At 38.9% G+C, this 27,769-nt stretch overlaps 1 protein-coding gene across 1 annotated transcript in view; it reads right to left on the reverse strand.

Annotated features, from left to right (window-relative positions):
* Window positions 1-27,769, reverse strand: part of pard3aa (par-3 family cell polarity regulator alpha, a) — a 753,733-nt gene that overhangs the window by 233,864 nt on the left and 492,100 nt on the right. The window contains exons 15-16 of the mRNA XM_079805963.1: window positions 25,825-25,973; window positions 5,799-6,041 (exon numbers count right to left, since the gene is read on the reverse strand). Of these exons, the coding sequence (XP_079662089.1) occupies window positions 5,799-6,041; window positions 25,825-25,973 (392 nt within the window). The remainder of the gene's footprint in view (window positions 1-5,798; window positions 6,042-25,824; window positions 25,974-27,769) is intronic.

Raw genomic sequence — 27,769 nt, forward strand, 5'->3', positions numbered from 1 at the left:
CATCTGTCCATCATAAAAGTGCATCTATCCATCATAAAAGTACATCCATCCATCATAAAAGTGCATCCATCCATCATAAAAGTGCATCTATCCATCATAAAAGTGCATTTATCATCATAAAAGTGAATCTATCCATCATAAAAGTGCATCTGTCCATCATAAAAATGCATCTGTCCATCATAAAAGTGCATCTATCCATCATAAAAGTACATCCATCCATCATAAAAGTGCATCTATTCATCATAAAAGTGCATCTGTCCATCATAAAAATGCATCTGTCCATCATAAAAATGCATATGTCCATCATAAAAGAGCATCTATCATCTTAAAAGTGCATCTATCCATCATAAAAGTGCATCCATCCATCATAAAAGTGCATCTATTCATCATAAAAGTGCATCTGTCTATCATAAAAGTGCATCTATCAATCATAAAAATGCATATGTCCATCATAAAAGAGCATCTATCATCTTAAAAGTGCATCTATCCATCATAAAAGTGCATCTATCCATCATAAAAGTGCATCTGTCCATCATATAACTGCTCCACACAACTCCACGGGGTAAATATAAACCTTCTGATGTGAATCGATGCGTTTGTGTAAGAAAAATATCCATATTTAAAACTTTATAAAGTAAAATATATATCTTCTGCCAGATCGCCTTCCGTATTCAACTTACGGAAAAAGTGTAGCGCCTCTCGCAGTTTAAAATGCTTACGCTACGTCTGACAACATTGCACACCAGTTACACTTTTTTCCTGATCTGCCGGAAGCAAGATATTTTACTTTATACATTTTTAAATATGGAAATTTGTATTACACAAACGCATCACTTTGCTTCAGAAGGCCTTTATTAACACCCCGGAGCCGTGTGGAGCAGTTATATGATGGATGGATGCACTTTTATGAGCGAAACAGCAATTCACTGCCATTATAAAGCTTGGAAGAGCCAGGACTTTTTTAATATCACTCAGATTGTATTCGTCTGAAAGAAGAATGTCACACACACCTAGGATGACTCGAGGGCGAGTAAATCATGAGGTAATTAAAATTTTTGGGCAAACTATCCCTTTAACGTGAAAAAGAAGATGCAGCGTCTTCACAGATCAATAGCGTTTTCATTCAAACGTTCCTCACAGTAAGTTACGGTTCAGCTAATTGTAGACTGAAATGTAAAAAGAAACGAATTAGGGTAATTAACGGCAAATTCCAGCTACACAGGACTGAGTGGTAAATGTTTTGACACCGCAATCAAAAGGCGTCATTAGTCGTCTCCTTTTGACGTGCCACGGTATTCATTTCTTCTTTAGAACGCCGATCACTTCTAATGGAGTCTCCAAATTGCCACTCTGGCTAAAAAAACCGGTGGGAAAAAGAGCCGAGCACATTTAAGTCTGATCTTTAAAAAAAGAGCATAAAACACAAACGAAACACAGCCCAACTCATTTTCTCAGCTGGATATCTCCCAGTGACACATTTTTCCTCGGGTGATGCCAAATTCACATTTTATGTAAATAAAAGTGTCTGTGTGGATAGAAAAAGCCGGCCCTTATCTGTCAACTTTTGACTATTAACCTCGGTGACAGGCACAGGCAGGTTCCTCTTATCTAAATTGAAAAACAGAGTTATTTGAATATCGGAAGGAGAGAAATGCAATATTCTTCTACCGTGGAATCTCACGCATTTGCCCTCTATTGCTCCACGGAGGAGATAAGACAGTATTTAGCCCAATGTGGACACAGCTTACAAGAACAAAGTGACTGAGGCAAATAATTTGACTCTTTTGAAAAAGAAAAAGAAAAAATAATGGAATCTTTTAATGGAGAACAAAGGGATGGCGTGATTTTTTTCCCCCTCTGGCAGGTGTTGTTGACAGACTTCATAAAATCACACCACTGAAAAACAACCCTATAGAGAGCAACACTATGTATTATTGAACTGAATGTTTTACCACTTAAAGTCTCCAAAAATTGTAATTTGATTCCTCACTTATTACGCCAAAGAAATGCCGTAAAACTGGTATAAAAAACATTTTAAAGTGGGCTAATAAATTAAACAAATCTAAAATATGAAAAGAACTGCTGCAAGCAATCCGTGAACCGTTAAAAATGAACCCAAAATGCATTTAGTAAATCATTGAGTCTGCGAGCATTTAGAAATATCCCAGGTCCCATTAGAGAAAAGTGCCCAGCGCAGCGTGGATGTCTGGAAATTCATTTGGTCATGGGCGAAATGAATAGTGAAACTTGTACACATGCTTATTGGCTGTTTATTTCCCCTGGAGTCTTTGAGGGGAAGGCCTGACCTACTTACAGAGAGGAGGGATCTCTTCTGCTATTCTAATCTTCAGTCTCCCTCGAGACCCGCCGCCTTGTTTCTCTACTGAGCGCCGTCTTTAAAGGCGACCCAAATTGGCGGGTGACTCGTAATATTCTGGGCCAGTCATTGTGTGAGACGACTGATGAAATTGGCATTGATATTGTGTCAGATCGCCTTCGCTGTGTCTGCGCAATTATGGTAATAGCTGTGATTACATGAGTTGCCATTTTCAATATAAAGAGAAAAGAGGTTAAGAAAGGAGTAGATGATACACTGGCTGGACTGCATCATGATGATCAAACTAGACTGTTCAGTTTACATACACACCATCCTATTTTATTATTATCATTGGGTTGTATCTAAAAACCTGCTTTGAAAGAATATTTGCTGGCACCAACAACCCACCTTAGTCAAATCGACCTTATAATCGGACCACATTAGTTCACTTTTAAATAAACTTTTGCTGATAATTACTCACCCCCATGTCATCCAAGATGTTGTTGTCTTTCTTTCTTCAGTCGAAAAGAAATTAAAGGGTTAGTTCACCCAAAAATGAAAATTCTGTCATTAATTACTCACCCTCATGTCGTTCGACACCCGTAAGACCTCCGTTCATATTCGGAACACAAATGAAGATATTTTAGTGTAAAGCTGATGCTGAGAAAGGCTTCAGATGGGCCTCCATTGGCATTCAGTACATTTACACTCCCAAGACCCATAAAAGGCACTTAAAACGTTGTTACAAAGTCCATCTCACCACAGTGACTACAATAATTTTACGATGCGACGACAATAGTTTTTGTGCGCAAAAAAAAATCAAAATAACTTTATTCTTTATCCAGCTTGTTCTTGTCTTCCGTGTGTGCCTCCACGACGCATGCGCGAGAATATGACGCAGATCCGGCGTTCGGACATATGACCCAGAAGCGATTTGTTTACAATCAGAGGAAGACACGCGTGTCTAAGCTGTTGAATTCTACATTGATCGTGCTTTAGGTCTCGGCGTAGTTCTCAAAATCAGGCTAAAGTGTGCATTTCATGGATTCCCGAACCCCGGCGCTACGTCATATTCTCGCGCATGCGTCGTGGAGGCACACATGGAAGACAAGAACAAGCTGGATAAAGGTGTTTTTTTTTTTTTTTTTGCGCACAAAAACTATTGTCGTCGCATCGTAAAATTATTGTAGAGCCACTGTGGTGAGATGGACTGTGTAACAACGTTTTAAGTGCCTTTTATGGGTCTTGGGAGTATAAATTTACTGAATGCCAATGGAGGCCTATCTGAAGCCTTTCTCAGCCATCAGCTTTCAACAAAAATATCTTCATTTGTGTTCCGAATATGAACGGAGGTCTTACGGGTGTCGAACGTGAGTAATTAATGACAGAATTTTCATTTTTGGGTGAACTAACCCTTTAAGTGTCATTTTCCCTTAAGTTCGCCCTATTGTTTCCCTTAAACCTAAGAGTGTTGCAGAAAAAAACCCTTGAGTGTTACTTAAGGGTTTCTTTAAATGAAACGTCATAAACACTTAGAATTCCCCTAAAATGCTGTTTTTTCACTTAAGTAATCCCTTAAAAAGCGTTAAGTGTTGCATAAAACTCCTTAACGGTCATTTCCCCAAGTATAACTTAAGGTTTGGGAATCGTAACCTTAAGAGTAACGCGGACAAAAATAAGACGACATGGCTGAATTTATGGAACCAGCTGAAGATCATTAAGTGCCAAGAAGAATTTTTAGGGATAGGGAGAACCCTTTGGACCATCTTAGTGATGAAAAATTGTTGCAAGAATACCGATTTGAATTTGACCATCACACATCGCAACCACTGTGACACTGAACACTTGCAGTCATACGTACATTTCTGAACGAGATGAAGAAAAACTCACAATTAAAGAAGTCGTTTGACGTTATAACAAGTCATTCATGTCTTTTAACTTATATGTTTCATATAATAGAACCGAAGCTATAGATTGTGAATGTAAATATTTCTCGTTTACCAGCGGCAAAAGTCAGGAGGACTAGCCGAGGTGAGGCTGTTCCACGCGGGTTACATGAGCGCGAGGTGATCGCCGGGATCTCGCAACATTTTTAAATAGGCGCTCTCTTTACAAATAAACCCCAGATTTCAGCTTTAAACAACTACATTCTCGACTGAACAACTCTTAAAACAACATTTCGTGACACAATAACAGTAGTATTTTTCAATTTCGCGGCCGCACACAACCACTATGAAAAGCGCAAAAGGACGCACGTCAATTTAGCTTCCAACGCTTGCATTTTACGCGTGTCCATCTCGCTTTGGACGCGAGAATGCATTCAAAGTTCAAGCGTCAAACTAGACGGGAATTTGACGCTCTATTCACATTTGGTGTGAACGCAGCATTACTGTTAGTGTTTTGCGTATCTATGGCAACAAGACTTTTATAACGTGAATCCAGGATCGCTGTCTTGAAACACTTAAATGTTCCCCTTACCTAAGAGAACCGTTTAAGAGATTATATGCAACACCCTTAAGTTATTCTATTAGGTAAGGGGAAATCGCCCCTTAAGTCTCATACTTGAGGGAAAAACTTAAGGTGCTTTATGCAACCGGGCACATGTCTTTCTTTCTTCAGTCGAAAATAAATTAAGGTTTTTGATGAAAACATTCCAGGATTTTTCTCCACATAATGGACTTCAACGGGAAGCAAATGGTTCAAGGTCCAAATGACAGTTTCAGTGCTGCTTCAAAGGGCTTTAAACGACACCAGATGATGAAGAAGGGTCTTATCTAGCGAACAATCGGTCATTTAAAAAAAAAAAGTTTACGTTTTATTAGCACAAATGCTCGCCTTGCTTTGTTCTGTGATGCGCGTTCGTGACGTCATCCAAGCTCAGGATTATAGGAAATCTAAACCTACAGTACACACCGTTTTTCAAGTTCAAAATGATGGATTCAACGGCTGGCGAATTTTGATTGGTCAGATCGCCTGTCAATCAAACTCCCGGCGAAGGGTGAATTAGCCACCGATTCGATTTTTTAGATTGTGTTGTTTAAACTGCTGACACAACAGTGAATTTTGAAGATGCATCATGATTTATTTTGACTGGCTCACTAATAAGAAGGAAACATTTACAATAAGAATCATTTGTTCATGAATTGGACATCATGGCTCGTGCTATGTTTGTTGTCGCATGCAGGAATCACCGGCTACTCCTGTTATCAGACAGGTTTCTTTTCTAATTTCATCTGCCTCGATCAGGCGATAGTGGGCGGACTTAGTGTAAATAGCCTCTGCCAACAAGGCGAGCTATTTGCATTTGATGTAAAAAGACACTCCATTAAAAATTGTGTGCTTCTAGTTGCTGTTAGGGGGTTGCTAGGGTATTTTAGGTGGTTGCTAGGGTGATTTACTGACTAGGAGCATGATATTCTAGTCTTATTCTAGTTATTTTATCATTCACCGTATAGCGCATTTGCACAGTGCCAATACTTACACGTCTCCATACCTTCGTCATCATCTTCGGGGTTGATTACGGCCACACCTGGCTTGTCGTATGATTTGTCGATGGCCGCCCGGAAGCTTTCGTTGCAGCCCCTTCCCCTGATGATCCTGGGGCGAGGCCTGTGGAACGGGACGTCCCCGTTGAGCGTCACCTCTGCAACAGCTGTCTGGAGGCTCTCCAAAGAACTCGACTTCTTCAAACCCAACGACGGGCCCACATCTCGCGTGGAGTTGCCTAAGGGCGGAGAAAGAGTAAAAACGTGCCAGAAAGAGACGAAAAAAAAGATGCTGTCTCACTTTTTTCCTCAACATATCCTTCTCTCCTAATTCATTTCTATAATTTACATCCCTAGCTGAAGACAAATGTGCAATCTGGGGACACGTTTATCAGCAGATGGAGGGTGGAAAAAGTGTGCTAAAATAATATGGAATATAAATGGCTCCATTGGATGCAAAGTGAGGTGTCAGACAGATTATCCGTCTTGCGAGGCAGAGAAACGTCACATTTTTAACTCTTGAGGTCATTCTTGTTTCTTTTCCCCAATGTGTGTGTGTATGTGCAAGACGGTAAGAGAGAGAAAGAGAGAGAAAGAGAGCACATAACTCCTTCCTGTAGTTTAAGGCACTGATGGATGGCCCAAATATGAGGCCCATTATCTTCGCTGTGTGGTCGTGGGAGGAGGTGGAGAACAAGAGGGAGGAAGAGCAAAAGCTTGTAGACTAAACACGTGAGACTCGGCCCATTCAGATCGAGCGGAGAATCCTCGCCGAAACTCCCTCAACTCGCCTGCTTAATGACCTTTTCATGCATTTAATCCACTTGTTCCTCGTTAAGGGTCCCTCACAAAGACACAGTAGGCCCACACTTCAAACACACGCCAGTGCGGAGACAACATTAATCCTGCTTATGAAATGGGGGAATTCTGGAAAAGACCTCAATGGGCTTGGCTGCTTGGGTCAGGGATTTGCATGCGTACCAAATTAACAGAAAAAGTGGCTTTGGAGAATATCAAAATGGGCCTTTATTTGAAAATTCAATGTAATATGGTTTTGTAAAAACAGTCAGTTCTATATGTTCAATAATACGATAGATCTCTATTTGGCCCCTGTGAATCTGGGATGTGTGTGTGTAATTGTGCAAACCTCATGAAACAGACTCTGGAACAGTTGCCAAGTACTAAAAATTATCTAAGCCACCTGCATGATTGGATAAAACAGTCTGTGTAGCTCCAACAATAAACCTTGATAAATGCCGGTATGCACGACTGCTTCACACACATGCACAATCATTTCAGTGATGTACGATTCCTAAAAAACTCGAGATGATGCATTTATGTGAGTCCAGCTGTGTGCATCTCATTGAAATCTATAGCGCAACAGGGCAGTGTGTGTGCGTTCTAACACAATTAGCATGCAAATGATATATAAACAAACGTTACTGTTCTCGTGAGCGTAGCCATTTCTGTCGTAGCGTTAACTCGAAGACCTTCACGTCAGATATTGATGGGAAATGTCTTGGCTATGGCGCTCAAAATACAACCCTCAAACCCTGTTTGCGTTTATTTCCCTCCGTTTGGACAGCTATAATTATTTTTCCAATGGCTGCTGTTCTGTGTTTAGATTTGGCTAGTGAGGCGAGACTTGTGCTTTGGCTGTTCGTTCTGTCAGAGCACGCCTGTTTAAGGACCTCAAGCACACTGACCCTCAAACTAGAGCCGGCCGTCTGAAAATATGGGTCAATGATACAGAAGAGCGGCCACAATAAAGAAAAAAAACATACGCCAAATTCTTAGAAATGTACTTGAACACACTTTGTAACAAATCCTTCCCTCCTGGGTCAAAATGACCCGAAGCCTTAAAATTATACTTATTTAATTTTGATAATATTTTTTCTATTTTTAATGCTTTTTTAAATACATTTTTTCTTTGCCTTTAAATTACTAGATTTTATCAATAAATAAATAATAATTTAAGCACATTCACACAAACTTAAATTCAAAATAACTCACAATATCATGCATAACCCTTTTAATTCAACTCAAATATCTCACATTGGATGTCTTTGCCAACTTCTTGTGAAAAAAAAAAAAAAAAAATTATATATATATATATATATATATATATATATATATATATATATATATATATATATATATATATATATATATATATATATATATATATGTATAACATGATGTTTCATGACTCTAGATGGCCTTATAGCTCAATATGGAGGAAATGAGCTGTTCCGCTGGGTCCTAAAGTCAGATTATCTTCAGAATGCATTCAGAGACACGAAGACATTATACAATAATTTTTTGTTTAGTTTTAGCATTTTTAGTTTGAATTTTGAGCATTTGTTAGGTTTGTCTATGTGTACTGAAGCATTTCTCACATTTCATTCATTCCTAAGGGGGTCAAATTGACCCGTGAGGGAAGGGTTTGTTACTTTTTAAAATTTCAAGCACACAAAACTCCTCAAATTTTTTCGTGCATTAGTGGTTCAAGTGCGACAAAAGTCTTAGAGTCTTGGAACACTTCGAAGAACTCACAAATTATAATTTTTTTTTTTTTTAATGAATTTCGGGTCAAAATGACCCGAGGGAAGGATGAGGGTTAAATTCATGTTGGTTTCATATGGTTCAACAAAAGTTTCCATTTAATGAAAAATAGTGGTGAGTTACCACTCATTTAAGGCAATTAAGTAGCCTGACGTCGTCATACTCAGATTCTAGTCAGAATATGAGTCTGGTACTCCTCCGTTGGGCTGTGATTATGGGACGTGTTTCAACCAAATCAGGAAAGAAAATGCCTCTGCACTCAATTGGATAGACCTACAACCAATCAGAGCAACGGAGTAAGTGATGCATGTTGAGCGACACATAGCTGTCAACAGAACTCAACTGCACGCACGCTGGAAGAAGTAGAAGAAGAAGATGAGTGTAAACGATCTTTGCCGGTGTTGTAAAAACTATTTAAGGATACACGGAGTACTTACTAACACAAGCATCATGTTTGAGAGGAATAGTAAAGGTGAACGCACATACAAACAAGTTCTCCGTTTAGTAAACTAATTCAACCCAAGCGCTCTTACTGTTGATCATCTGTCCATCATCGTATAACGCCCGCCCTGACAATCTGATTGGTCCGAACAGCTCTGGTTCCAGCATAGTTGCTCCACAACGGATCAAGTCCAGACCGAACTTCGAATGTTGTGGGCGGGGCTAAGTTTGGCTGGAATCCAGGCTAGTAATTAAGGTAACATTACAGTAAAGATTTGCATATTGGTATTATTACTGTTATTATTTTGAGGGGGTAAAAATACAGTCAAACGGGTTTGGAACAACAATAAATTCTGTCAGACTTAAAATTTTAGGATAAACTTAGAAATCTCACACTGACCTGCTCATTTGAATTATTTATAAATAATAATAAAAAAATATATATATATCACAACGTTTCTGGGGAATCGCACCACCTGACAAGAACCGTGTCATAAAAATGTAAAATTATCTGAAGTTGTCACAGTTATGATTTTTGCACGTTGGTCGCACCACATGACAGATTTAAATATGCATAATACTATGGTGAACTACTCAAGGTTTTATTTTTAAGAAACTCATTCTTTTATTGAGGATTTGTTCTTCATTATAATAACAGGGCAGTTTAACTCAGCCTTGTGTTTTTGAAAATATTAAAATACATTTCAATTCAAAAACAAACAAAATATGTTAAATGAGGTCATTGCATGCCTTGAAATGTACTGATAAAGGTACACACAAATGACGATTCGGTATGCATCTCGATTTTGGAAAAAACAAACAAATAATGTTTTATTTATTCATTAGTTTTCATTAAACCGTCTGTCAATATTGCTTCAACCGGCAGCAACACACACTGCAGTTTATGGGGCTGATGTAATTGTGGGAAAAGAAGTGCTTACACTTTTAGATGCAAAATATGTTAAATATTTTAGAATAAGATTAGAATTATTGTGCTCCCATTCTAATCCGCTCTGTCGATTTGGTAAGCATACACGTGCCGGCACTCGTTCACTGAAGTCTACAAAGTTAAACGTAGACTTGTTTGCTGCCAAAATAATCCTTTATGTGAAAATGGAAATACTTGTAACATTTACATGTAAGTATACAACCATAAAATGCTATTTAAAACACACCTTAAATGCATTAACAACACACGCATCTGACAACAGGATCATGATTTAGTTAGGAGCCCTTTGTACCGTTACACCCCTAAATGTATAGATCAAATGATAGAAAAACAGCATCGCATCACTGACCCATAGAGAGATACAAAATGCAAACAGAACTGCACACGTCTTATGTGGAGCTGCAGTCCGTGACGCGGGTTCAGGCACATTTAGGTTCTCGAGCACTTCTTGGAACTGACGTTTGCCTTCTCACCAGACCTTGAAAACTTGGGCTCTATATATACACATCCAGACTGCATATGGTGGCACTCTGTGTAAACATGGCTGTCTTTCTCATTCCTCTCGGAGAATGCTTTAAGGTGGACCCGATGGTTTGGTCCTTCTCCTAAAAACATCTTCCCTCAAACTACGCTGGGATTCCTGACTCGCTTTCAGAGCGCTAAATGGAGCATGTCCGCTGGCCGCTGAGCTCACAGCCGATCTCCGAGAGGAAAGACATGAAGGAAAACAGAGATTAGCTAAGCAAAATAAACCTCCAACGCTGTGAGAAAACAATTAGAAATCTATTACAGTGCCTCCTCTCGAAATACGGACGTATTAAACATCGCTAAGTATAAGAGGAGCGAGGGTTTGGAAATGATTCCAGGTGATTCGAGGTGTGTGGAAGCGGTAGGCAGAGCGCCAGGCCTGTGGCGTAATCCAAACCAGAGCCGCCACTGTTATCATTCCTTCACAACTGGTAGCAGCTCCTGAAGCAACGGCTCCTTTAAAACCCTCTTGATCCTTTAACCAAGCAAACCTGCGCTGCGGAAGCCACCGCTTAACTTGACTAGTGCCAAAACTGGCCAATGAGGACAAAGAACTGCACAAACTGAGCTGGCGAGAGACTCGCTTTCTTGACATTCATGGATTCTTTCACTGCAAACACAGGTGGTTTGGTTGTTAAGAACATGACAAATGATTTCAAGACGAGGCTGGATGCGCCGCAGGCCTGTCAGTGTGAGATTTCTTTTAAGAAATCTTTTCTTAAATTTCTTTTATTTCTTTTCTCCATTTCTAAAAATAAATTCGGGCATAGTTTATTGCTGCTCCAAAACCGTGTGATTGTTTCTTTTGTGGAGAAATAAAGTCAAATTTTTCAAAATAATGACAGTAATTGAGGACTGCACTTGATAAAGGAAAATGAAATAGGCTCATTTTTTGACTCCCCTAGAGTTAAACAGTTGAGTTTTACCGTTTTCGAATCCATTCAGCCGATCTTCGGGTCTGGTGGTAGCACTTTTAGCATAGCTTAGCATAGATCATTGAATCTGATTAGACCGTTAGCATCTCGCCATGCTAAAAGTGCTACCGCCTGACCCGGAGATCGGCTGAATGGATTCGAAAACGGTAAAATTCAACTGTTTAACTCTAAGGGAGATGGAAAATGAGCCTATTTTCAAAAAAGTGCCGGTTCTAAAATAACAAAAAAACACCAAAAAGTACTAAAAAGTTTAAATAACTTGATATAACAATAATAATATATTAATTTCAAATAACTAAGAACAATGAATAACTGCACTCTAAAAAATGTTGGGTTGTTTCAACCTATGTTTGGGTCAAATATGGACAAACCCCACCGTTGGGTTAAAAATTTAATTTAAAAATGTAAATCAACTGTTGGGATTGTCCATATTTGACCCAAACATGGGTTGAAACAACCCAGCATGTTTGCTGGACAAAGACAATGAATAGTTTAAAAAAATATATAAAAATATAATGGTAGTACCATGGTAATTTACAGAAATAAGAAGAAATGAATGACGACAAGGCCTGTCAAGCTTCAAAAAACAAAAAAACAAAAAAACGTAATATAAAAATAATATTAGTAAAAGAGTAGTATAACTAGTATAAAATTAATATAATTTCGGACTGGGATTTAAAAAAAATAAAACATGAAAGCACCATATAAATAGTTAAAATAACTTAATATAAAATTAATATTAGTAAAAGATAGAAAAAAATAGTTAGAAAAAAAAAAAAAAAAAAATGAGGACTGCCAAGCTCAAGAAATTACGAAAAATGCATCATAAAAGTGCCATTAAAAGAGTTAAAATAATGTTTTATAAAATATGAGCAAAAATACTGTACAATATTACTATCAAAATAATTAAGTGAAAACAAATGAGGGCCTGTAAAGCTCCAAAAATGATCCATATGACTTGTGCACTCCAAGTTGTTTTTTTTTATCAATTCTCTATGTTAGTTTTGTGCGAGGAACATATTGAAATATCTGGTTATATAAATATAACATGTATTTGTCAGTCAGGCCATAAAATGAGCATTTGGGGCTGATCTGTTCCTGTTAAAGGATTTGGACCACTAAGTTCTGATGTCCACAAGGTACAAATATAGACCGTCTCTCCCCAGCAGACTTTTCTCTCCTCTGATGAAGCACATTGCATCTGTGTCTGTCTATGTTTGTTATTAATAGAAATGAAAAAGGAAAGAATCCAATACGCCTGGCACGCATATGAACTAATATCGCGTCCCATATGCTGGAGAAGCCTCTTTAATCAACATGCTTCAAATACCATGTGAACATGCGGCTTTCAGAGCTTATATACAAATCTGCTACACTGAAGAGCAGGAGCCGAACGCACGGCGAACACAAAGGGATTGAGCAGATAAAGCCCGCTTCGGGGAAACACAAATGACATCTGCATCTCTCTGAATCTTGGAATAATCAAACTGCAGAGCCCCTTCCATTTCAGCGCCATGGCATTGTATCGCCTCCGCGCAAAACACGTCAAGGGATGGAAAGATCATAATTGCGCTTTTTTACCAGGCAGGGTTTTGACATGCAACCCTCAATGCATCAAACCACTGGGATTCTTATCACACACCACATACGCTATTTTTATTGTCATTCTTTCGCCGCATTTTTCCTCATCTGGGTGTGAAGAGACAGGAGAGCAGTGATTGTATAAGATGGCAATACTATTGTCCTGACATATTCATATATAGTACATGTAGCACCAGAAATTACCATGGTACTAGTCTTGGAAGTACCTTGGAGTACCATGTAAATACCATGGTCAATTAATTTCAGTATCATAGTATATACCCCTTACAGAAAAAAGGTACTGCGGTTGTACCATAGTATAAGATGAATAATACTCCTATATCCCTTTACGTACAAAGATAGCCAACAGACCCAGATTATTGTTGTTCAACATTCACTGCACTTTAAACCATCACACTCTTACTTGATCTGGACAAACTGAGGATCAATAGAAAGATTACAGCTTCGATATTTGACCACTGTTTATGATAAAACTAGGTCGCATTGACATTAATTTCTTAATTTATGTCAGGCATGCAAAATAATCGATCTGTAATGGAAGATATTTTGAATAGAATATCAACATGCATATGAATTCAGTCACGTCTGTCCAAAAGTGTGCATATTTGGAGAAATATTGATTTATTCTTACGTTTGGAAAATATTTTGTCATACATAATACTATTTCTATTCATTTCCCACTAAATTATGCGATCTGAAGAGCCGAAAGAGCGTTCAGAGCGAGCTTGGTCTCTCCTCTTCCTGGTTTGCGACAGTTATGATGTCAGCGCTCTCTCATTTGGCGTAGAGCTGTCAATCATCTTACATGATTCCATAATTAATGCCCTTCTGAATGACGCTGTACTGCACACTTCCTCATTCTGAGCTCCGTGAAAAACAAACCCAAAGAAACATTTCTACACGTGAAACAAGAAGCTAATAAACACACGATTACGATAGTATGTGGTTTGTGTGTGATTTTCATGCGATTTGGGGGATTTTCATATCAATAATGGATGTTTACATTATAAAGCTAAGCAGGTGTAGCGATTAGCTGCATGTAAAAGGCTAAAATAACATTTCAGCATCATTATACGACTAAAATCTACATTAGATTACGGACGGAAGTTAATACAAACACTCTATGGTAGTTTAAAGTGAGTTTTGAGTAAAAGTGTAATATTAATCTTTTAAATTGTGTTATGTAGCTTGATGCGAAATGTAGCTCTAATGCACCTGTTATGCCAGGAGCTATTCTATTTCATAATGTGATTTGTTAAAAAGGAATTCACATTAGGTCCCAAGAATATGCTTATTTTAGTTTTCTAAAAAGACTTCAGATAATATGTGGATTAATGTACAGTGGGCTCAAGCCATAATGCCAGAATAAAGGCTAATAATGGCTGAATACAAACAAAATAATAACGAGAAAAGAATAATGAAGATTAAGTCTCATATCGGCAGAGGAGAGTGAGAACAATAGAAACGTGAATGCAGCAGTTTACCTCGATCGCCAAGTAGGTGTTTTCAGGGCAATCAATATTTAATTAATGTCTTATCAGTCTTCTCAAAAAATTTGCAATATGGTCTTAAGGTGATGATACACGGGGCAACTTTTGAGCAATGTTGCCGTCGACGGGCAACCAGGTGAGGACACAGGGCCCAAGAACGATCTAAAGTATCCAGATAGAAACATGTTGCCCATTCTCAATAGGAAAGTGCCCAAGCAACATCGCTTGGCAACACTGCTCAAAGAGTAGCTCCATGTATCATCACCTCTAGGAAATGTTTAGTAAAATTAATAGTTTTAGTGATATCGCCCTCAGATTTGAAATGAAGCATGACCACATGTGTGGCTTGATGTTAATTGTGGTTATAAGTTGTTATACCACATTTACATAATATTTTATTATATTTAAAATCATATTCTTAATATGTTTGAGCTTACATATCGCCATATTAATAACAGTCTGAGTAATTCTGAGTATTGAAATGTAAACTCTCAAGTGTTGGCTTACTCAAGTGTTGTTTATGTGTCTTATCATAATGACTTATGAGCAGCCGCCTTTTCATTTTGGGTATGTCATTAATGCCCAATTTGCCAAAGTGGGGGTGTGCAGTAAGGGGATATGCTGAAATGTACAATATCACTGGCAATATGCCTGTCAATGCACCATGGTATTCCCATTGTAATAATATTTTATGAATAAACCACTTAAATTTGCTTACCAAATATTACCATTGTATTACTCATACCCCCCATAAAATATATATACCATGGTACTTTAAGTGGAAGGAGAAAAAGAAGCAGAGAGACAACAACAGTGAAGATATATCTATATCATAAAGCACCTTCATCTCTTTAATTAGGAAACCCACAAAGGCACCTCCAGCACTTGAGCGGTTAAGAGTGATTACCATTAAATGCTAAAAGTAAGCATCATTTAAGCAGTGAACAACCTGCGGTGGTTGATTCGAGTGCTGTGGCCGTGGCATTGTTAAGATGGCCGGCGATATTCTCATGAGTGATACTCAAGGTAACACGGGCCAGCATTTGCGTATGAAAGCACAATCCATTGCATGTAATTTATTCAGCTATCTGCAATTTTATGCATCAAGTTAAAAGGGTTATTAGGCTTAAAATAGCTTGGCGGCAGCAAGGAGGTTTCGTCCTGGTGTGTCCAGGAAGATTGAAGGAGTCTCGGGGTTACGCACCCTCCATTCCCGCATGTCCTGGATCATTAGTGGACCAGAGGATGTCCAGGTTGTCCCTTGCTCCTTTACATCTGTCCTAATTAACTTCTAATGCCGCAAGTCAATCAGTCATTACATTTTCATCTGTCTCATTGGCGTAATGACTCAGAATCTGCTGAGTCACATCGACATTTCTGCTTAGTCATGAAACTTTCAGAATCCTTTACTGTCACTTCCAGACATACTGGAACTTTGAAGGTTGTGGAGAATTTGGTGACTTTGCAACAGTTTTTTTGACATGCTCATCTTTCTTTAGTTTGTAATGTTGCATTTTGAGCATGAAGAAGCTCTGCAGAGTCCCTCCAGCAGGAGTTGTTCTCTATATCAGTGTCAGTCAGTACGTTTACATGGACAACAATACTCCGATATTAACCTGATTAAGACAATACTCTGATTAAGAAACTACCATGTAAACAGTGATTTCTAATTACCTTAATCCGGCTAAAGTCATACTCGAAGTATTTCCTAAATGGAGTATTTCATATGTTAGTCGCATTACCGGAGTGCATTACAGACATTACAGACATGTACACACCTTAATCTAACAATTAACATTCTTAATACAACGACGTAGTGACTCAAATTAAATGCGCTGGTTTGAGATTCGATAATCATGCGTCATTCACACTCTACCGGCATTGTCAAAAGTAGACAATTTATAGTTTATGTTATGTCTCACATACACATTTATCTGTAGGCTTATGGCCAAAATGACAGAGTATTGGGAGTTATTTCCGGTGTTATGAGGGAAAAAAATCCATCAGAACGCGCCGGCGCCTTCGTCGAGCAGAGGGTCAAAGAAAACGTATAGCCTATTTAGTTTCATATTTATGTTTAAATAGTAGCCTATAATATATTGTTTTAATATATTACATTTATGTTGAAAAGTGAACAGCATGAGCAAGATGGGCTACATCATAAGATGTGCAATATGTCGTGGGACATGGATAAGATATGATTTTGACCCCTTCATTAAAGGTCCCGTTTTTCGTGTTTTTTTGAAGCTTTGATTGTGTTTACAGTGTGCAATATAACATGTGTTCATGTTTCATGTGTAAAAAAACACAGTATTTTTCACACAATTTACTTATCTGTATACTGCTGTTTTCACTGTCCTCAAAACCGCTTGAAAGATTTCCCTGTTCTATTAAGTCCCTCCTTCAGAAATACGTCACGAGTTCTGATTGTGCCAGCGGTTCCCGTGTTGTGATTCGACAGCAGCTTAGCGCACGCAGAGCGCACGTTACCGGAAAGGTCACGCCTCTCACCATAACGGGGATGCATGCGCTCAATGATCTCTAAGTACAGCGTCCCTGGGAAAGCCAAACAAAGGTGACTTGACTCCGGGATGAAAATAACAGCGTCTCGACGACATGGCAACAAACAAACTATACGAACGCAACCGAACGCAACACTTCCTATTCTCCACGCGGGAGCAACAAGACCACGCCCCCTTTTTCGCGTATTCTTGTGGGCGGAGGTTAGTCGACATACTGCTCTACTGACGTAATTAAAGCAGGAAATACCAGGATGTAGTCCTAACCAGCCGTTCACTGTAGGCTTTGAAAGGGAACTTCTGTTAAATAAAATATCTCGCTTGGCATTGAACTTTGAGCTTTATAATTTTACAGGTATTATAAATGCTCTAACAGCAACATTACACACTAACTAAAGTTTGAAAAATGGGATCACGAAGAACAGGACCATTAAGTTTTGTTTTGTAGAAAGCCTTTCTTTAAAGTGAATTTCGTTTGTATCTTAATTTAATCAATGTTTCTTCAGCCAATTGTCTGGATTTAATAAATAAGGGACATTTCTTAAACACTCAAAACCTTTGACCGATCACAACACACTGGTCCAGCCGACCAATCAGAGCACATTGAGCTCAGAGCACAAGACTCAGTTCCCTTCAGAGATACATTCATATAAAAAACTCAATTCAATATTCATATTTCTTTTAATGAACAGTGAGCTTGCTGTGCCTGGTAGGCTACAGCATTTTCTCTGTGTTCTCATTTTTGTGTCCGTATTCAGCGTGTGCCTGTGTTAATGAACTGTTTACAGACTTTAATATTTCCACACAAATGACATTTTGGAAAATGATAGCAAAACAGTTTGTTTGCACGTCCGGGATAGAGATTGCTAGCCAAACATCGTCATACTAAGATTCTAGTGAGAATATGAGTCTGGTACTGCTCTATTGGGCTGTGATTATGGGGTGTGTTTCAACCGTACCAGGAAAGAAAATGCCTCTGCACTCAATTGGATAGACCAACAACCAATCAGAGCGACGGAGTAAGTGATGCATGTTGAGCGACACATAGCTGTCAACAGAACTCATCTGCATGCACGCTGGAAGAAGTAGAAGAAGAAGATGAGTGTAAACGATCTTTGCCGGTGTTGTAAAAAGAATTTAAGAATACACGGAGTACTCACAACATGATCATCATGTTTGAGAGGAATAGTAAAGGTGAACGCATATACGAACAAGTTCTCCATTTAGTAAACAAATTCAACCCAAGCGCTCTTACTGTTGATCATCTGTCCATCATCGTATAACGCCCGCCCTGACAATCTGATTGGTCCGAACAGCTCTGGTTCCAGCATAGTTGCTCCACAACGGATCAAGTCCAGACCGAACTTCCCGACCTCAAATGTTGTGGGCGGGGCTAAGTTCAGCTGGCATCCAGGCTAAGAGATCGCCAAAATAAAACTAAAACACGTTTGGATTTATAGCCGGTGCCTGTGGACTAGTCAGCGCATCTTTAATTTATATTATGTTTCAAATTATGCCCCAGGGCCGGATTGGACACCTTTTTGGGCCGTATGTTTAGGGGAATAAAATATCGTGGTTCTATAGCATCGCCATGAAAACCATTTTGGAACCTTTATTTTCAAGAGTGTAGAAAATAAGCTGATTCCCAACCACATGACTAGTAAGCAATTCCAATCCATTTCCACTCAACTCCCTCCATACAATGAAATTGGGTTGAGAACAGCATTTCATGTTGACTTTAACACAGAAAAGCTTTGACTTTTTGACAGGATGAATTCTCGACATAACATGACTCTGAACACAGAACCTCCGGTCTCCATGCATCTCTAGTTCTCCACACAGCATGAATATATGTGCTCCCCTGTGCTGCAACTAGAACTCTCCGCTCCAGACGTTTGACGTTGATGGATTAATTGCAGTAAGCCAAACAGGCCCGTCTGACATTGAGGGTCTTTATTTCAAACAGAAATCCACACACACCTCTGTTTCATTCCTATTCCAGAAGTCCTCGGCATAATTAATGTTTTCTTCCATCATACTCCCTCAAGAACAGGCAGTACGCTCCGCTTTCCAAAAAAAGTTGTTGCCAAACGTTTATTTAACACCATGGCACTTCATTTCAATGGGAAAGAAGAAAGCAACACCCTCTCTGATTTGATGGCAATTACTTCAAATGACTTCCTTAACGAGCACAACGCACACAGTTGTTTGGTTAGATTGATCACTAACAGTGAACACCAGATAGAGAGTCGTGAAGTCAAAGGGGGGCAGTTTTGAAGGATTTTTCCCAACACAGATTCAACTTGTTGCTGGACTCATTTCCACCATCACTGGTGGTCTTAAAGCGTTCATTTTTCATGCTATAAGGATACTATGGCTTTGTTCCAAAACCTATTGAGACGCCTTGCTGTCTACCGCCTACAATAATAATGGAAGCTCATCTCCACACCGCAATAAATAATGCTGTTCATGAGAACCACACAAACACAGAACTCACAATTGATTCTAATGTTTTGATGTGTAATGTGTTTTAAACTATCCCTGTAGTCTACATGATTCTAGTTGAGTTTGACATTAGCATGTTACAAAGCTAAAGACACCCACATGAAAAAATACTATAGTGTATTATAGTAAAATTACTCTAGTAAATACTATAATGTTTTGAACCGTACTATAGTAAATATACTACAGCAAATTAACAAAGTGTAGTAAATACTATAATATACTACAATTTACCGTAGTATCTTTACTATAGTATGGTTCAAAAACAATAATTTTACTGTAATTTTACTATAATATACTATAGTATTTTTTCATGCTGCTGGGAGAAAACAAAGGTCTCCCAGGTTGGTTTTAGAGGGCTTTTGGACACTTTTTTTTTTTAGCTGACCAGGCTGAAGAACATCTAAAACCAGCTGAACACCAGCTCGGCCAGGCTGGAAGACCAGCTTAAACCAGCCAAGACCAGCCAACCAGTCTAAGCTGGTTTTTAGCTAGGTTTATTTTTCAGCAGGGAATTAAATGCAATTCAACTGTTCTACATTTCTCTCAATTGATTCCAATAGAGTTTGCGAAGCTAAAGGCACAATCATAAGCAAATATGATAAAGTTGTCCCTTTTTAGATTAAAACTTGATTGAAAATGTTTTCTATACTATACAGCAGGGTTCCTCAAATCTTACCCTGGAGGGCCAATGCGCTGCAGAGTTTAGCTCCAACCCTAATCAAACACACCTGAACATGATAATCAATGTCTTCAGGTTCATTACAAAACTAAAGGTAGGTGAGTTTGATTAGGGTTGGAGCTAAACTCTGCAGCGCATTGGCCCTCCAGGGTAAGATTTGAGGAACCCTGCTATACAGTATCTAATGTAAATTTGACTAGTTTACCTTTTCCTCAACATATTATAGCCTAATAGAGTTTGATGTTAGCATGTTGCTAAGCTAATAACGCAAATTTTGGTGTAAAACTGCCCCTGCTGAAAAAAATCCCCAGCTTTAACAGACCAGGCTGGTTTTAGCTGGTTCAAACTGGTCTTCCAGATTGGCCAAGCTGGTGTTCAGCTGTTTTTAGCTGGTCTAAGCTAAAGAAAGCCGAAACCCATCTAAAACAAGCCTGGGACAGAAGCTAAAACCAGACAACCAGTTTAGGCTGTGTTTACACTTGACGTCTTTTTTGACAAGAAAAAGTTGACAAGAGCGCTCTTTCAGTAGAAAAAAAAAAAGCTGGTAGCGTTTGGTTGTACTTGTGTAAAGCTCAAATCTGTGGTTTATTTATAAAGAGAGAGCCTATTTAAATTTTTTATCTGGCGTTTTTGGAGTTGTGAGCTCCAGTGGATCAGCGGCGCTCAGCGCTCATCAACCCCAGCGAGAGCAGCCTTTCCTCGGCTAGTCTTTCAGACATTTGCCGCTGGCTCTGATGTCCTGTAGTGGATAAACACGAGCTATAATTCATCTTGTGTAGATATAACGGCCGATCTTTAGTCTCATGGATCTATAATTTGTTCCCTGGCAAATCGTTTAGGCTGAGGGCAAAGTGAAGTTTCATTACTTTACATTTTTAGGCTATTTAACTTTACGTTACCGTTGTAGCCGACTAGCGCTGACTTTGTATGTTTGACTGAATTGTTTACTTTATTTCTCGTATAGCTTCTTATACCTTTTACTTATACTTTTACAATGGCTATTATTGATCATACATAAAATTACATTTAACAAAAAGAGACGAAAATCGTCCTGGTGTGAACAGGCCTTTAGGCTGGGTTTTTTTCAACAGGTTGTGATTCTCTATATTGGGAATCTAAAAAAAAAAGATTGACTGAATTATTATAAATACAGTCAACAATTTTCAATCTTCCACTATACTCCCCTATATACAATGCATTCTGAGATTGTTTTCTGCATGAAGGATACACAAAATACTAGTTTACAATTTGTCCAAAGTGAAGTGTTTATGGCGCCAACATAATGTAGCTTCTGACCGCTCACTAGGTTTTGCAACAGAGCATAGATTTGTCTAAAAATCGCTCAAAAATCCACCAAAACGTCTGAAAATGAGCATGCCCGAACACAGAGATGAGTCCGTTTGTGAGGTTAGTGTGGAGCGTGTCCCTGATTGGTTGCCTTACCTTCGGTCCTCTCTTTGCGGGGAGTGAGGTTAAACTCGTCGGCTACTGTTAGGGAGGCATAAAGAATTGTGATTGGTTAATTCAAGACATTCCACCATTCCCAGACCCATGCACCAACCCATTCCATTACAGATGTTACATGACATTTGCAAAGGCCAAACCAAGAGGCATGCAAATCACCTGGTGAGAGTGAGACAGGCAAAGTGGGATAACCCATGAGGAGGTGAAAGAGAGAGAGGGTTATCATGCATTCAAAAGCATTGGGCAGTTATATTGTGTTAGGTGGTTTTAGCTGTATGAACCAGGCGTAACCTATTCCTTTTCTGTCTTGCCGTGCATACGGTAGAAATCAAACCAAGTCTGATTATTTTTTCTTTCAGTAATTTTCCTCATGATGGCTCTCAAATACGGTTACCACAGATTGTGCTCTTCTAAAAGCCTGAGAGAGGCTAACATATCAACTCAATGCCATTTGAAGAAAATGGCTCATAAGAACGAAGCACAAGAGATTTGGTGGAATTGAACCGTGCTTCTAATCGAGAGGGCTTGAAACGCTGCTTGTTTGAAATGGCCACCAACATCAGGCCACATCTGTCCTGGTCTATGTGGATTCCATAAAACAGTGAAACACTAATTTTACAGAGGGTTTAATTGATCTAGTTAAAGCCAGCTCCTTAAAATTTCGGGATCAGTGAGATATTATTACAATATGATTGCAATTTATGTGAATATATTGTAAAATGTAATTTATTCCTGTGATCAAAGCTGGATTTTCAGGATCATCAGTGTCACATGATCCTTCAAAAATCATTCTGATATGATGACTTGATGCTTAAAACATTTAATCACATTTATTTTTTTGGATTATTTGATTAATAGAAAGTTCAAAAGAACAGTATTTATTTGAAATTGAATCTTTTGTAACATTATAAAAGTCTTGACTGGTCAATTTAATGCATCTTTGCTAAATAAAAGTAATACTTTCTTTAAAAAATATATATAATATATATCTTACTGATCCTACGTTTTTGACAAGACTTTTTAATACACTATACTGTATGTACATGTATATTTAATGAACAGAAAGTTCAAAAGAACAGTATTTATTTTAAATAGAATCTTTGCAACATTATAAATGTCTTTACTGTCAATTTTGATCAAATTAATGCATCCTTGCTGAATAAATGTTTTAATTTCTTTAAGTTCTTTCTCCCAAAATTTTTTTATAAAACCTTCTTATTGACCCAACACTTTTGAACGGTAGTGTATAATGTTGCAAAAGCTTTCTATTTCAGATAAATGCTATTCTTTTAAACTTTCTATTCATCAGAGAATCCTAAAAAAATGTTTTGCACAACTGTTGTCAACATTGATAATAATCATAAATATGAGAATTATTTCTGAAGGATCATGTGACACTGAAGACTGGAGTAATGATGATAAATTCAGCTTTGATCACAGGAATAAATTACATTTTAAAATATATACAAATAGAAAACTGTTATTTTAGATTTTAATAATATTTCACAATATTACTGTTTTTTTGTTGGTGTATTTTTTATATAATAAATGCAGCCTTGGTGAACATTAAGAGACTTCTTCTAAAAACATAAAAAATCTTACCGATCAAAAACATTTGAATGGCTGTGTGTGTGTGTGTGTGTGTGTGTGTGTGTGTGTGTGTGTGTGTGTGTGTATATATATATATAATTTTTTATTATTATTATTTGAATCAAATCAGGAGTCCTAGCAGAGTAACCACAGACATGATTCAACAAGTGTCTGAAAACATTTGTCTCAGTTGTGAAGTGAATGTGCTGTTTAATGACATTCTCCACTGTGCCTTCAGTGTGTGTCGTATACACACAACGTACAGTGCATGTTCTGAGTGTGAGCATTTGAAGACCAAAACTGGGGCTGCGCAATATATCGAAGTTATCGAAATATCGCAAATTTACATATCGCAATATGCATATCGCAAGGGCACGCAATATCTGAATGATTTTAATAGGCTACTTCAACATTGTGAAAAGTGTACGTTTTAGGTTGACGCATATAGCAGAGAATAGACTGAGCACACGACTGTTACTTATGTGACTTGCTTGACGTTAAAAAGAGTTATTAAACACAATAACTTGCGAAAAACAACTCCTTGCAGTCTCGCGCTGTCTGACACACACACCGAAACGTGCGCACAAGCCGTTCTTTTTTTCGTGTCGTGTTACACACTTGAACTGTCAAATACACACACAGTTGTGTCAAAATGGCCGTCTTGAAGAGTATTCATGTAAACACAGTGGGTTATGCTTTAAGTGAACGATATCAGTTGGGGAAAGAAATAGATTTTACACAATTAAAGCAGTATCGTATCGCATATCACGTTATTTAGCAAGGATATCATATTTTTCTTCATTATCGCCCAAACCAAAAGTGTGTAAAAAACCCCAACTCAAATCGTTTAGTTGTATGCATATCCAGAGTCTAGCTCTTTACCCTTGCCTTTTCCTCTTTTCCTCACTCTCTCGTTTTTTTAAGTGCTATATTATCTTCCAGCCATTTCACTTTTGCTACTGAAGTGTAAAGAGGGAGTGTTTGAGGTGAGTTGGGTGTCTGGTGTTTTTTTTTGACTGAGCGGGGCATTGGTCCGGTCCTCAGGAGGCTGTGGTCTTGATGTTGACTAAGGATAAAGGAGAGGAAGAGGAGGATGAAAGAGATGTTTTATCTCCTCCGATTAGCCGCGCGGCCATGCGGCAGAGGCTGTGTGTCCCCTGAGAGCGGCTCCACGCTCTCAACAACCCTGACCTGTCCTTGAGTCCCGACAAACCCACCTGAGAGCAAAGAGGTGAGCTAAAAGGCCCACTTTGAGAGATGAGGGACAAATATATTAGCTAGGAGACAGCCGTCGGTTTTTAATGTTTAATGACTCTCTGTACTCTTTTTAAGTTTTGGTGCACCTGTTTCTGTGTCTGATAATATTAAAGGTTTAGTTCACCCAAAAATGAAAATTCTGTCATTAATGACTTACCCTCATGTCGTTCGACACCCGTCAGACCTCCGTTCATCTTCAGACACAAATGAAGATATTTTAGTGTAAATCTGATGGCTCTGAAAGGCCTCCATTGGCACAATGCACGGTTCACTCTCAAGACCCTTAAAAGGTACAAAAGACGTCGTTACAAAGTCCATCTCACTACAGTGGTTCTACAATAACTTTATGAAGCGACGAGAATAGTTTTTGTGCGCAAAAAAACAACTAAATAACGACTTATATAGCGATGACCAATTTCAAAACAATGCATCATGAAGCTTCGGAGCGTTATGAATCAGTGAGTCGATTCAGTGGTTTGGAGCGTTATGAATCAGTGAGTCGATTCAGTGGTTTGGAGCGTTATGAATCAGTGAGTCGATTCAGTGGTTTGGTGCGTTATGAATCAGTGAGTCGATTCAGCGGTTTGGAGCGTTATGAATCAGTGAGTCGATTCAGTGGTTTGGAGCGTTATGAATCAGTGAGTCGATTCAGCGGTTTGGAGCATTATGAATCAGTGAGTCGATTCAGCGGTTTGGAGCATTATGAATCAGTGAGTCGATTCAGTGGTTTGGAGCGTTATGAATCAGTGAGTCGATTCAGCGGTTTGGAGCATTATGAATCAGTGAGTCGATTCAGCGGTTCGGAGCGTTATGAATCAGTGAGTCGATTCAGTGGTTCGGAGCGTTATGAATCAGTGAGACGATTCAGCGGTTCGGAGCGTTATGAATCAGTGAGACGATTCAGTGGTTCGGAGCGTTATGAATCAGTGAGACGATTCAGCGGTTCGGAGCGTTATGAATCAGTGAGACGATTCAGCGGTTTGGATCGCCAAAGTCACGTATTTCAGCAGTTTGACACGCGATCTGAATCATGATTTGACTCGCTGATTCATAACGCTTCGAAGCTTCATGATGCATTGTTTTGAAATCGGTCATCACTATATAAGTCGTTATTTAGGTTTTTTTTGCGCACAAATACTATTCTCGCCGCTTTATAAAGTTATTGTAGAACCACTGTAGTGAGATGGATTGTAATGAAGTCTTTAGTGCCTTTTAAGCGCCTTGAGAGTGAACCGTGCATTGTGCCAATGGAGGCCTTTCCGAGCCATCAGATTTCAACTAAAATATCTTCATTTGTGTTCTGAAGATGAACGGAGGTCTTACGGGTGTCGAACGACATGAGGGTAAGTAATTAATGACAGAATTTTAATTTTTGGGTGAACTAACCCTTTAACTTTAACCCCAGCTGATGTGCCGCACTGCTCGATGGCGAAGGAACAGGAAGGAGCAAGGCAAGGGACAGGAGATGGTGTGTGGAGCTGTGGTGTTGAGAGGTTACCTAGGTCCATGCTCTTGGACTTGCGGCTCTTGATGATCTCCAGTTGAGCAGCGTCGCTGTACTGTTTGGTCCGCTTCTCTGATATGCTCTGCCGGGCAAAGCCTTCCCTCTGAAACATGGCGTCCGCATCTGCATCTGGACTGAGGGAACTGAGGGAGGGGGAGAAGACATATTAGTTTAATTGTTATTATTTACTATATAATATGATTGATACTACTACAATATTAATATATTAAGGGATTCATATAGAAATATTGCCTCCCTTTGTTGTTTTTAATTTTATAGACAGATGATAAATAGGATGGATGGATGATATAAGTAGATGAATGGATGGATGGGTGGTAGAAGTGAATGGATGATGGATGGATGATATAAGTGGATGGATGAATGGATGGATGGATTGATGAATGGATGGATGGATGGATGGATGGATGGATGATATAAGTGGATGGATGGATGGATTGATGAATGGATGGATAGATGATATAATAGGAGGCATGGATGGATGGATGATGGATGGTTGATATAAGTGGATGGATGGATTGTAGAAGTGGATGGATGATGGATGGATGATATAAGTGGATGGATGGATGGATGATGGATGGTTGATATAAGTGGATGGATGAATGGATGGATGGATGGTAGAAGTGGATGGATGATGGATGGATAATATAAGTGGATGGATGGATGGATGGTAGAAGTGGATGGATGATGGATGGATAATATAAGTGGATGGATGGATGGACAGATGGTAGAAGTGAATGGATGATAGGTGGATGATATAAGTGGATAGATGGATGGACGATGGTAGAAGTGGATGGATGATGGATGGATGATATAAATGGGTGGATTGATGGCTGGATGGATGGTAGAAGTGGATGGATGATGGGTGGATGATATAAGTGGATAGATGGATAGAGGGATGGATGGATGTGTGGATGGATGATATAAATGGATGGATGATGGATGGATAATATGAGTGGATGGATGGATGGACGGATGGTAGAAGTGAATGGATGATGGGTGGATGATATAAGTGGATAGATGGATGGACGATGGTAGAAGTGGATGGATGATGGATGGATGATATAAGTGGGTGGATGGATGGGTGGATGGATGGATGGATGGTAGAAGTGGATGGATGATGGGTGGATGATATAAGTGGATAGATGATAGAGGGATGGATGGATGTGTGGATGCATGATATAAGTGGATGGATGGATGGATGGATGATATAAGAGGATGGATGGATGGGTGGATGGATGGATGATATAAGTTGATGATGGATGGATGGATGGATGGATGGATGGATGGATGGATGGATGGGTTGATGGATGATATAAGTGGATGATGGATGGGTGAATGGATGATATAAGTGGGTGGATGGATGATATAAGTGGATGATGGATGGATGGATGGATGGATGATATAAGTGGATGATGGATGGATGGATGGATGGATGGATGGATGGATGATATAAGTGGATGATGGATGGATGGATGGATGGATGATATAAGTGGATGATGGATGGATGGATGGGTGGATGGGTGGATGATTTAAGTGGATGATGGATGGATGGATGGGTGGATGGATGGATGATATAAGTGGATGATGGATGGATGGATGGGTGGATGGATGGATGATATAAGTGGATGATGGATGGATGGATGGATGGGTGGATGGATGGATGATATAAGTGGATGATGGATGGATGGATGGATGATATAAGTGGATGGATGGATGGGTGGATGGATGGATGATATAAGTGGATGATGGATGGATGAATGGGTGGATGGATGATATAAGTGGATGGATGGATGTGTGGATGGATGGATGATATAAGTGGATGGATGGATGATATACGTGGATGGATGGATGTTGTCTTTAAGTTTTATGGGGTTATTGAAAAAACTTAATAATAATAATGACATAAAATGGAAATCAG

This window comes from Gobio gobio (genome assembly GCF_949357685.1).
Source record: "Gobio gobio genome assembly, chromosome: 23".
NCBI lineage: Eukaryota > Metazoa > Chordata > Actinopteri > Cypriniformes > Gobionidae > Gobio > Gobio gobio.